The 13,316-nt window shown below is 40.4% G+C and overlaps 1 protein-coding gene across 3 annotated transcripts in view; it reads right to left on the bottom strand.

Annotated features, from left to right (window-relative positions):
* The window catches only part of LOC141807958 (neuropilin-2-like), a 106,181-nt gene that overhangs the window by 29,838 nt on the left and 63,027 nt on the right, over positions 1 to 13,316 (bottom strand). For all 3 annotated transcript variants that reach the window (XM_074694170.1, XM_074694168.1, XM_074694169.1), the window contains exons 9-11: positions 11,746 to 11,921; positions 10,832 to 11,005; positions 9,329 to 9,473 (exon numbers count right to left, since the gene is read on the bottom strand). In XM_074694170.1, coding sequence (XP_074550271.1) covers positions 9,329 to 9,473; positions 10,832 to 11,005; positions 11,746 to 11,921 — 495 coding nt within the window. The remainder of the gene's footprint in view (positions 1 to 9,328; positions 9,474 to 10,831; positions 11,006 to 11,745; positions 11,922 to 13,316) is intronic.

A 13,316-nucleotide genomic window follows, 5' to 3' on the forward strand; every position in this document is an offset into this window, starting at 1 on the left:
CGTTATTTCAGAGTGCATTGTTCGAGTTTAAAGGTGTAAAGGCAGCGTTGACCAAAATCACAACAACCCACTTGGATATTTATTTTTACTAATTTATAATTTTGGGAATAGCCCTTTTTCTTCTGTGAGGATATCTGAGATGTGAGGGGCTTTGCTTTCTGATAATACCAAAATGAGGCCTCCCAGATGGAAAGGCTGGGAACCACCTGTCTATTTGATATATGACTTATTTTTTAGTCACCTGACTGCGCTAAACCGTACCAACTCTCAAGCGTCTCTTCTCCTTGTCCAAAAATGCAAGAAATAAACACAGCAACACTAAAAATGTTGAATTTAGTGTTTGTATATAGCAGGTTAACAGACAAATGGGTGAAATGGAAAGCATGACAGAAGCAGTAAGTCACGTTTAGTTTATCCTGAACATCACTTGGTTCCATCAACAAGTCGTGACTCTCCGACTTGTCATTTCTTAAACATACCTCAAACTGAGTAACTGGGAAGGTGTGCACTTGGGTTAACCACACACACACACACACACACACACACACACACACACACACACACACACACACATATATATGCACGCCCTCACAGACACACGCTGTCATAGGCCCTGGGGCTGATTGTAAAGCTGCTGACTGAGCAGGCTGAGGCGGAAACAGAGAGACGAAAACTGTTCAATTATGGAAAGAGCTCTGGGTATAAATCTACCAATGTCAGCCTAAATAATGACTACTGACACTGCATGTGAGTGTGTGTGAATGAAAGTGTGTGCGTTTGTGACTGTGTATGTGTGTGTGTGTGTGTGAGAGAATGTCAATTCTTGGGTTTTAATTATTAGTGACATGGTCTGTGATTTTGTGTGTGGGGGTTTCCTTGAGTTAACGATCATGTGATTGACTGAATGGTACTGGATGGCTGTTAGCGCATGTGTGTGTGCGTGTGTGTGTGTATTCTTTAAAACAGGGATCTCCACTGATAGTTAACGACTATTAGCACTCAGATATTTCTTCCCCCCTGAGTTTCTATGCAAGTTTTGTGGTCTTCACACCACAAGAATTGGTTAAAAACAAGTAAGGACATTTTGTCAGGAAAAAGTAATAAAAGAAACTGTGAGGAGGTTGAAATGTTGGCGTAAGACAGTATGAAGAAAAAGAAGTGTTTGGAGGAAACTCTCAGCCATTGATTTGAATGTTCAATCAATCAAATGGGCTTCAAAACCACAAGTGTAGGTTTGATTTGTCTGTAGCTTTGAGTGCTGGACTAATTATTCTCCCTCTTCAGAAGATGAGTGGGTGGGAGAAAATCTTATTTATGGCAGGAAACTCTTTGGGGACTAAAAGCCTAATTAGTCAATTGTACAGAAAGCAATAATATGTTTTTTTTTTCTTTAAGTGCCATAGACCACATGTTTCAGTGTCTGGCAAAAGGGAAAGAGAGTTTGTGGATGAAAGACCAAACACACGTCTGTAGTTAAAGAGCCACCAATAATGGCACATAAAGTGTGGCTTTAAAAGCACAGCCATGTAGCACGCAGCTGAGACGCTAAAAGCAAAGCAGCTCTGTGTGTGTGACAGTGAATTGCTCATTAGCTGATTGTGCAACAAAGCACCATAAGGTATGTGAATGTAATTGTAGCCTTGAGTGAGAAGCTAAGTACGACAACAACCAAGATGAAGAAAGAAAAAAAAAAAAAAAAAGCTGCCGGCAATGAACGGCTAACTACATCAGTGAACAGTAGTCAGCTACAAAGCAAATGAGTTTAAGTGTGGCAGAAACCATTAAGCTAAGTATGCCATTAACTGCTCTGGAGAAAAGACAGACAGCTCACCAGATTACAAAGCAGTGATTTGCTAACAAAGGTAAGGATTTAACAATTTCCAAGGCGCAATCAGTATTTTATGGCCATGCAATAATGCAGGTCGATGGGCAGAGTGAATGTAAAAGACGGGTCACGTTGAACAACGGTTGAATTGTGTTTCTTTCTGAAATTAGCCTCTTTTATTCCCCTGGTTTCAAAATCACAGAAGCTAACAAGCATCAGAAAGTATTCAAGTCAGAGATAGCCACTGAGGTTTATGACTGTACAGCTGAAAGTCTGCTTTCAATAGCCTTATAAGGGATGGAAGCTTCTCGTGCTGGATAATGAGATAGGTATGAAAAAAAAAGAGAAACGGGAGGTGGGCATTTCTGTGGAAAACTGCAAATTGGTGGTGAGCCACACCTAAATATTTGGAAAAACAAGCTTTTTGCCCATGGACACATATAAACACCCACAATGAACCGGTGCCCAGTCTTGAGTGTTTCCACATGTTATATTAGAAGGTGGGAAACAAAGGAGTGACACACTAATGCACTCCTAAAGTGAAGTGAAGAATCTTATGTGGTTAAAAGATCTCTCAGATAAGAATGGATAAGAGTTTGAGTTGAAGATCTTTGTTACTTGGCCCACTGCAGACGTAGCTTTGTGTTTGGACAGAAGCACAATACCTGATCTGCAGATTGACTGGCTGTGGAGTCATGAAACATTTGCTGCAGGACAAGGTATTAGCTTTGAAATCTGATAAAGTTCAAGAAAAACTTGCAGCAAGGATATGTTTGCTTTAAATTCCCAAAGTTTGTGACAGGTAGCGGATAAACTTTGAAAAAGGGTGACAGAGAAGAAGTAGAAGAAGGGGAGGTAACAAATCTATGAGGGCAATGAGGTCAGGGAGAAACAGGAGGTGGAGAGGCAGGATAGATGGAGTGTGCATGTGAGTGTGTGTTCAGGGGGTGTTTGTTACAGGAGCCTTGGCAGAAGACAGGAGAGTGATTAAATTCTTCTGATGGGGAGGGAGTCATAGGGGTGGGGAGGGGGATCGGGTACTACAGGAGCTACAAACATTTGCACAACTCCCCTCTTCCTCTCTGAGTTTATTTTCTGTTCTGTTTCGATTCTTTTTGCAAACTTTCACACAAGGACAAAAGTCATGTTTGAACTTCATGAGTAATGTCCATGAAATCAGACAGCCTGCAGGATGCCCCAGTAGTTTTTAGTATAGTTTCCCTTACTGTGGCTAAATGTAGTGTCTTCATCATATCTTTGCTATCTCTGTGTTGGGAGCAGAAGACATGAGAAAGAAGAGCAAAGGAGACGAATGAGTGGGTGTAAGTCGGGACACATCCCACCAATCACATGAGAGGATCTGGACAGAAGCCACGACTCACATGTGAAAGCTATCAGCTATGTTGGACTCGGGAAACACGCAAATGCACAAACACATATCTGGCTCAACGTGAGTGATCGGCTGGAAACCTGGAACCTTTCTAGAATGTTCTGGAAGAAAAACTCCAAACAGAACTCCCTCCTGAGTGCTGCTCGAACTATGGTTGTGGGATTTTCCAGATTGAACATGATGTAAAAGACAGAAACAGGGAAGAGTTTTTTTTTATGTTCCCTGAACATTTTTATTCTGACATTTAATTTTGAAAGGAAAATGAAAATTTAATTCAGTATCATTTTCTAATTTAATATAAAACTCATGATTCATTCCCACACTGATTTTTCTTTTAGAGTGCTGACTTTTCAGTGATTGAATCAAACCACTGTATGAACAAGCAATGCGTCTTTTTGCCCCTTTGTTTAAAGGATGCATAGTTTCAATTCAGCTTTTTATTTTTTTAATCCAGCTTTAATCTAGCAAGTCCAATTTCTATGTCAGTGCTATTTCCTGAGAGGTACAGACCACTCAAAGTGACATAAAAAAAGGACTGAGAAAGTCTGTTCAGGATGGAGGACAGGGTTCGGGACAAAGTTGTGTTGAACTTGGAACAGTAGCGTCTTAAGCCCTTTCTAATGCAAAACAAATAAGTTTATTTGCCCAAAACTTGTGAAAAAAACACCAAAGCCTTGTTTGAGGAAAAAAATAAATACCACTGATTGTATGCCAAAAAAAAAAAAAAAAAGAAAACATAAAACTCTTGCTGGGCTGTCGATTTTAGACAAAACAAAAAATGAAACGAAACAAACAAACAAACACTGAATGACTCGCATAAAGATTGTGGGAAAGTAGGCATTTCAAATACTGAGATGGGAAGTTGCTGATTTTAATGATTATAAGAGAAGTCATTAGCTGTGGACAGTATGTTTTTAATCAATACAGAGCCATTTCTTTGATAATTGTAAGACAATCATTTCTGTTTTAGTATAGTTTGCAAAATCCAGTAATTCATAAACAGCTGCATTGAACAAGCAGCAACACATGAATGGAAACAAAACGATTTGTGCCTCTCAGTGACCGGACGTAAAACAGCTGTCTCTCCATCTTTGAATGCACTTTTGTTATTCTCCTAAAGTAAGCCAACCTCTCCAACAACACGTCAGTTTTCAATGCAGATGAGAACCTCCACATTTATTTACACAACTAAGAACAAACCTTTGTCTGTACGCCAAACAGGTGGTGTGTATGTGTGTGTGCATATGTGCCTTCCTGCCCGCCTGCCAACAACTAGGTGTGGAGTGAAAGAGATGAGAGCATAGCAGATGTTCTGATAGCTTAGTCATTTACAAATGAACAAAACTGGCAGCTTGGCAGCTCTCACTTCACTTCCAATAGTCGAGGTTACACGACCAAAATTACATGTTGCATCCATAGCTAGCGTGAATAATGAGTTCTTTCATGATATTCTGCCATTTGTTTCTGTTTGCTTCGCAGGGTATGCCACAATAATGAGATGCTAAACTACATGATTGTGTGCCCCCTAAGAACCCCGTACATGTAATTTAAATTTCTTCATTGTAAGTGGGTGCTGAAATCGTTTCTCCCATGTGAGGAAATTGTTTTACGGCCCTGAAGCCAGGTCAGTGCGCTTCATTGTAAAATATGAAAACAATACAGGCATGGTGATGGAAAAGCAATTTCTTTGTGGGTTTGTTAAAGCTGATGTTCAGAGGATATGAGTTTTGTGTTTGACACTGTGTCACATTTTCTTTGTCTGTTTTAGACCAAACTACTGTTCTATGGAAAACGTCACAGTGCCAACACCTGTGCAGAGAGATAATTCGGGATGCCAATCAAGGATTTCATTATTTCTTGTGGGTTATTTCACTTTTTTCTTTCTGGATTTCTTATTTACTTCATCAGGGAATGGTGGTCGGGGACAAACTACTGAATAATAGAAAGGACTGGCTAGTGTGTGTTTATGAGAGTGTCAATGAGCATGCCTCCTTTTATTCAACCACAATTCACCTCTTTACTTCCTGGGACAGAAGCGCTCTGCTTTGAGTGTAACCTGAAGCATTTGGAAAGAAAGGGAATTCCTACATGTGCAATTTATGTGGTTAAAGTGTATCCTTGCGGAAAACAATGCTTTGTGAAAAGAAAAATCAGTGCAAACACTTTAAATGCTGCTGTATGAAGTAGATAGAGGATGAAAGATGATTTCATCACAGGCTTTTTCTGTATGACTTCATATCTTACTTCCTTTCTTCAGCCCTGTGTGTGTGTGTGTGTGTGTGTGCGTGTGTGTGTGTGTATTTATAGGAGAGGTCCACTAGAGTTGAGTGTGTGCCTCTCTGTGTGCTTGTGACTTATGTGTAAACAGCTGTGTTCAGTGGACTGAAGCTGATGCACTCTGTTGAATATTTTATCTCCCGTTACGACTCAACACTTGCAAGCACACAAACAGACACACAAAGCACTGGAGAGCGGAATAACAAAGTCTATTTTATCTTCACTCAGATGTGCTTTTCTGTTTTATTGTTTTGTTTGTTGCACATGTAAAATGACTGCATGGCTGGTGAGATCATGTGCTTTTCAGCTCAGAGTTGTTATGGTAAAGTCACTTAGTGTGGAGACAATTAAAAACCAGACCCAGGGAAAATCAAGTTGCTCTAAGCCCGTACGATGCAGAATTATCGTCCTGATTGTGTGGGGTATTAGGAATGGCAGCAGGAGCTGTTACTGCTGTAGTGGTCATGTAAAGTGGAAATGAACTGTTATCATGTCTCATGCACGGATTATGTCCAGAAGGCAAACATCTGGCATGCAGACGCAGACAGCTAGACCTGCAGACAGTCACTGAACCTGCAATAGCTAGGAGGTTGATCGCTGCTGTGATCACGGAGATGATCTCTGCGGATATGATGTGTGTGATGCTGATAGGACCAATAACAGGAGATGTGTCTGGCCAGGATGAAACAGTTGCTGTTGCAATCACGTAAGTTGCCGTCAGCATGATCTAACACTGTCTGAAAATACACCTGTTCCTTCTGATCATAATAAACAACCTTATAAAGCTATGTAATTAGTTTTGTGCCACCAATGTGTTTTCCATATACTGGACATTTATTCAGCTTTGTTTGCTACCAGTTTGCTCAAACGTAAAATGGAAAAAAGGAGGGCTTGGAAACAAAGAGCTTGATTTGTAACGACACAGTTAATCTACCATTGCATATCAAACAGAACCAGTTTCTTTTGAATCAAAATTTTCATTACAAAAGATAAAACATTCTGCCTGAAGGTTTACTTAATTGAAGCTGTTACACTGAGTGCTGTGTTTGATGTTATTACCCACCTGTCATACTTATCACACGGCTGTGTTAAATACCTGATTCTGATTGGTCAAAACTCCCTAACAACTATACTTCACCCTTAATTGGAAGAGTGCCACAATGCAGGGACAACCAGACCACAGACATAACATCAAACCAGTTTGTCCAGAGCATGTTAACTCTGCCTGTTGACACTGTGGTAGAAACACTGGGATCCTTTAGCATACTCAACATGACCCCTGGAAGGTCAAACAACATGCAGGTTATTTGAATGGATCCTTTTCTACAATCCAGATGATGTCAGCAAAGCTTGCGTCTAAAATGCTCTTTTTTACAACTCCTTTGCTGCTGTTTGCATGATTGATTGTGAATCAAATTATTTAATTCAATTTTCATATTGTCATGCAATAGGCTGCACTGAAAAACCTAATTATAATCATGTGTTTATATAGTATTTATAGTGAAAACATCTTTACTGTAGTATAATTTTTTTTCTAAGGAAAATGTGATCAGAGTGAAAAATTATAAGCTTTATGAATAATTCCTTTTTTAAATCAATCAACACTTCTCATCTATGGCTTTGGATGATGACCAGGTAGAAAGATTTTTACCTCCGCCAAGGAGGTTGTGTTTTTGGGGGAGTTTGTCTGTCTGTGAACATAACTCAAACAGTAACCCACAGATCTTGACGAAATTATCAGGAAATGTTCAAAACAAGATAAGGGAGAAGTGATTACATTTTGGAGGTGATCTGGATCACTGTCTGGATCCAGGATTTTTTAAAGGATTCTTTATCATTGTGAGATAGTGTGGTTTTCACCATGTGTATATAACTATGATAAATGATGGGATTGCTTTGGAAAACAATACAAGACAAGGTCACAATAATTTCTGACAGATGGAAAAATAGGATCCTGATCCTGGCAATATTCTGGATCCTAAAATCTAGAATATGAAATATGTTCTGGGTCATCATCATTTTCAACACTGGCAGGTAACAAATTATTGTACAAACCTGCAACTAACACCAAATTGTAGCAGACAGTCTGCTGAAAGGAAGTATAACATTAAAGTAGGTCTAAAGTGTTACGTGACAATCACAATATATGCTTGGCAGAGGTCTGCGCTCTCTAAGTGCTTTTCTGTTTTTTTTGCGAGCTGGTCAGGGTTCAGCTCACCCTGTCAGGATTCTAACAGGTATAACAATCTGCTCACTGACTATCAACTATCTGTTGCTTAAGCACTCAAAAAATCCTTTATACATGATATATGTGATCTATGCCCGCCTCATATTTTTCATACAGCCATGTTAGAACTTATGTTAAGAGCAGAGGATGTCCTGTTATTCCCATCACTGCCAACCCCTAGGCTAGCCCTGACACATCTAGGGTATTTAGTCCTTTGGGCTCTCTCTCATCTTTCTGTTTCAACTCTCTCACCTCTCTTACTCGCTTTCCTCTGCCTTTCTTTCCTTTACCCGTCAGACACACACACACAAGTTCTGAAAATACAGAAAACAGCCCCCATCATGTCCGGTGGGAACAGGTCCGTGTCATTTCCTGTTCTTGTCTTCACCTCTCACATGTCACAACCTGACTAAAGCGGTAAGATCTGATGGATCATGAAGGAGAAGAGAGGAGGAGGTAGTTACAACAACAGCACTCTGAACTCAACATTTCTCAGTATAGATGCCTGGATTTGTTGCAGACAGATAGTGACCATTTTAGTTATATCATCATTCGGGCTGATATTTATTTTCTAACTATCACGGCTTTGTCTACTGATGATTTGACAGAATAATGCTGCTGAATCCATGCATCATATTAAAGCTAAAGTAAAGCAATAAATGTGTGGGGAATGTTACAGTGGCTTGCTTTATTACTGAAGTTGTTGTCCAGCTGAGAATAATTTACTTGCTGCAGTTAACAAGCTCTATTCAACAGTAACATATTGTTTCAAATAGTGCTCACTCAATTCAGTCCAGGGAAATAGTGCTAATGATCTCTATCCAACATCACTCTTTATGAACAACACTAATCTTTTAGCATTCAATGAATCAGATATTAAAAGGAAAAAAACAGAATAGATCACAGATTGTTTAACGGACCATGTAGCTCAATCTTTCACAACACACTTGCAACTTGTTATTTACATAATAGGCTGTGAAAACAATAAAGTACTACAGCTGCACAGCTGGTCACTATTAGTAAAAGTCCCATGACCTAGACATGTTAATCCCTGCCCAGACATGCTGCAATGCCTCCTATAGAGCAAGATGATTAACTTTGACCACAGTGCAGAAAGCAGAGAAGAGAACATACATATGCACTCAAGTACGTATACATATACATATATATAGTTACACACAATGAGAGATTACAGAAAGCACACACACATTCTTGGTGCTCATAAGTATGCACACAACCCCCATCAGTGCACTAATCACCTGTGTCAAAGAGATTAATGACGTGATTCACATGGAACATTAAAGTCACAGTTTGGTTTGTAATTTTGTTTATGGATCATGTAATATACATGCATGCTGAAGCATCATAACAGCTATGATGATATATGTACCATGTAGCAAAGATTGCTCTTGATCACAGATAGTGTATCATTTATCTTAATGGTCAAGAGTAGGTGCTGTTTTATGTGCAGGTCATAAACGAAGGAAAGCTATGGGAATTACTTTGTTTGTTTGCATTTGCACAATTCTGCCAGTCCACCTGTATATAGCTTTGCATGTGTTGCGGATCTGTGCAGCCCTGAAACTCTCACTTCTGTGTGTTTTCTTACCTGGTAGGTCACAGCCGAGCACCTCCATCCTCATGCCGATCCCAGCTGGGGACCACCGCTCTGGAAACACTCTGATGTACTGGGCCACTATCTCATCAAACCTCCGCACCTCTGGTGTATCATAATGGCCGTTCCCCTCAAAAATCTAAAAACAGAGAGACAGGTACAAAAACATTGTTACTGATGTGATGTTTCTTTTATTCCCTGTAAATTTCTACAGTTCCAAGTTCAATTTGTGCGCTCAATGGGAAAAGATGGGAAACTTCTGTGGCCTGTTCCAGTGATGACAGCTTCTTTTAAGTCTGTTTTTCACCACTGTGGGATCCTGCTGCGTTGTCAGACTGCTACTTTAAAGGGAAGCATGTTAAAAGTATCATTGCATGTCCTAAAGTTTGTGTGAAAGCCAAAGCTGTCTGAGATACAAAACGATGAGTGATAGGTTTTACTCCATGTTAGCGTGATGAATGTGGAATCTGTCATAGTGGGTGCACTGGCAGCACTGAGGATGAGTATCTTAAAACAATGGATAACGCTGCAAAGGAAGTAAAATTTGTCATCTCACCACACCACCATTCACGTCTAATTGAAAAACAATAGCAGCATAGTGAGCCTGTCTCTCCACAGTCATAAAACCACCTCTAATCAGCAATGTTTCCACGCACAGTATGACACGTGTCATAAAAATAACAACAGAGACTGCATTTCCTTTGATTTTCAAGTAATTTTTTGAGGCGGCTTGAAGCAGCCGCTGGCAAAACACAAGATTTATTACAAGCTGAAAACTGACTAGACTCCTCCACGAAAGCTCTGAAAATATGGGCAGCGAAAGTTGTGATATTGGTTTCATTAATTAGAATTTATCTTCTGTCTTCCCTGTTTTTTGGAATTTAAAGAAAGTAACATAAGATGAATTTCCCAGGATGCTCATTTAACAAGACAGGCAGATGAGAGAGAACAGGATTTAAGCATCAGGAGGAAAGCCAGACACTCAGTAGTGCTATTAAAGCGCTTTAAGACACAGTCTCAGAAAGGAGGACAGAGTTTAAAGTGCCCCGTCTCTCTGTGCGTTCGACTGCCAGCCTTGTTGAGTGGTGATGCAGGAAAGACATTTTTAATTAACACCCATGAGAGACAAATAGAGGATGAGTGAACAAGAGGAAGAGACACGGAGAAAAGCAGAGAAAGAGAGTACAGCGAAAGACAGAAACAGGGAGAATGAGAGGTGAGGTGATTAAATTGAATTATTATCAGAACTGGGATGGTAATAAAAAGGATTTTTTGCTGAAAATGACAAGAGTGACAGAAAGTGTGAGAGACAGAGGCAGAGGGGAAGAAAGAAACGGAGAGTGAGGAGAGGTTGGGTTGAAAGACAGCTATAAATAAACTACAAATGAGGGAGAGCTGACAGCGACAATCAGAGAGAGGAGAGTACATATGTTTGTGTCAAGCAGACAGAGATAGAGTGTGTGCGTGTGTGTGTGTGTGTGTATTCTCTTCTTTTACCTTAGCGAACCCAGTCTTGCTGTCAATGATGTACGTCCATTCTTTGCCCGTCAAGCTGTGTGCCAGTTTGTACTTCCTGACAAACGCTCTGTTCTCAGCACTGGTGCTCCCCTCCAGCCCTCTTGCACCCTGGGTAATAATGCCACGCACCATTTTGGGCACCCCAAGGTCCACCTGCAACACAAACAACACAGTATTATCATTGTAATGGCAGCACAGAGCCTGGTCATTTCTCATTTCCCCTTCACACTTGTGGCTTTTCAGACTGTGTCTGCAGCCTGTGACTGATCAGTGCTGGGCTTTTGTTACAGGGAAAATCTGGATCTGAAACATCTCTTCATTTTTATTGTTTTTCATTAGCTGACTTAGATAAGAAACTAAAAATAGACAGAAGTCCACAATGTGAATCAATGGGTATTTTTGCAGTTTTCTGTTTCTTGACTGTTCCTATTCCAAAGCACCAACTTTTGTTTTCTTGAACTGACAAAGTTATTCACCTTGTTGGTGTTTATTGCGTTTAGTGTTTCCCTCATTAACCTTTTCTGTCATTGCATTCACTGAAGGTAATAGTGGTTATTCTTTCCAGCTTGTTGATTTAGTCTGGGAAAACTGTATTTTTGATCAAATTAATTCTAACACTTTGCCCCAGACAGCATCAAAAATGATAGAAATTTAAACAGAACCTCGACAACGGCTAGATGTTACATAATGTTTGTTTCTGTCCTGGAAAAAAGGGACAAAAACAAAGACTGAGATTTAATGAGGCACAACAGGCAAAATTATCCTCCTGATGCAAGACAAGGCAAGACACTGCACCCCACCCGCAGCTTCTCGAGTCTAAATACAAGCTCCTCTGTGATGGAAACAAGTTCTGCTTGAAACAAAACCACTCATTAAGAGGAAAGGTAACATACTTGTAGCCATTCCTCTCCAGCTACGGGTTGTGTTGGGTTTGGAAACCACCCTGAGCGACTGGCCACTAGCCTGGCTGCCCCTGTGGAGCCGTGGATGTCCCTCATGGATGAAGCGGTGATCTGGGAGTCAGGTATCAGCCCGGATAACATGCCCTGTAACTCCGAGCAAGGAGCATCTGAATGGAAAACACAAAAAAGTCAGGTTTTTAATTAGTGGTTAAATGATACCGTTCCTAACTTAGCATTTGTGATTCAAAAACATCTCATGGGTGACTTTCCAACTTAAGGTCAAAAACGATTTGGCGTCATCGCTTGATCTCATTTTGGAGTAAAACTCTTTGTTTGTGACATGAATTGTTAAACAATGACTGTTGTGTTGCACTCTGTTGCTTCCCCTCAACCCATTTCATTAATTTTCCTTCCTGCTGCTGCAGAGTTGATGCATAACTTTCACCGAGCTACCGAAGGGGGATTCTTCATGGGGAATTGAGCCAGCAAACTCCCAAATGTAGGAAGTAAATGAAAGCATGCAGCAGATCAAAGAGACTCTGCTTATGATACTGAAAAATGGGTTTTGGCCTAACACGCATCAGCATGTTATTGAAATAAATAATGATAGAAAACAAAGGGAACAAAGCAGCGATCGTGTTTATCTGAAAGATGGAAGAAGTAAAGGAGGAAACCAGCCCATAACAGCAAATGTCACCCCGCTGCTAATCTCTCTCTTAACTGGCTTCCAGTGGCAGCTCAAATCAAATTCAAAGCTCTTCTTTGGTTTATAAAACATTGACAAGAACAGCTCCTGCACTTGGGGTCCCTCATCCAGGTCTATACTCCTCCTTGCCATCTAGCTCTGCTTGTGAAAGACGCCTGGTGCTCCCAGCCCAGTGAGGCTCTGAATCTCGAGCCAGACTCTTCTTTGTTGTACCCAAATGGTGGAATGAATTGCCTAACTCTATACGATCCACAGAGTCCCTTTCTACTTAAAAGAGATGTCTGAAAACTCATCTGTTCAGGGAACACTGAAGCACTAAAGATGACCCTTCTCCTCTTTGTCCTCAGGGGGAGAATGAGACAGAAGGTCTAAGACCCAACTCTTAGTGAATTTTCAGCACTAATTACTGAAAATTATTAAAGGTTGAAGTGTATTGTTGCAGCAATTAATAGTGGTTTGTTGGCTAGATTATTCTACACTATTGAAAAAAAAATGCAGCACTTAATGGCAGCACCTGCAGCCGAAAAACTTGTAGTACTTTTGTTGCACTAGCTAGGTTTCCCCTCTGTCTAAATCCTTGCTTGTGTTGTATGTCACTTAGGACACAAGTGTCTTCTAAATGAAACTGTAGAATTGTAGGATAAATGACAGGAAGGAAGTGAGGTAGAGGAGTTCACGCACAAAGAGAAGATCAACAGATAGACCAAAAGGTCGAACACAAAGATGGTCTGAGGAGAGAGCGGGTGAACAGAAAGGGTGAGAAAGATAAAGGGAGGGTGTTGAAGGGAAGCAGAGAGAGCAGATTGACAGTGAGGGGTGACGGTGATTGATGGTGACATTCTTCAGGTCCACATGG

The sequence above is a fragment of the Halichoeres trimaculatus genome, unplaced genomic scaffold (genome assembly GCF_033239565.1).
Source record: "Halichoeres trimaculatus isolate MK-OKI-2021-1 unplaced genomic scaffold, fHalTri1.1 fHalTri1_scaffold_19, whole genome shotgun sequence".
Lineage (NCBI taxonomy): Eukaryota > Metazoa > Chordata > Actinopteri > Labriformes > Labridae > Halichoeres > Halichoeres trimaculatus.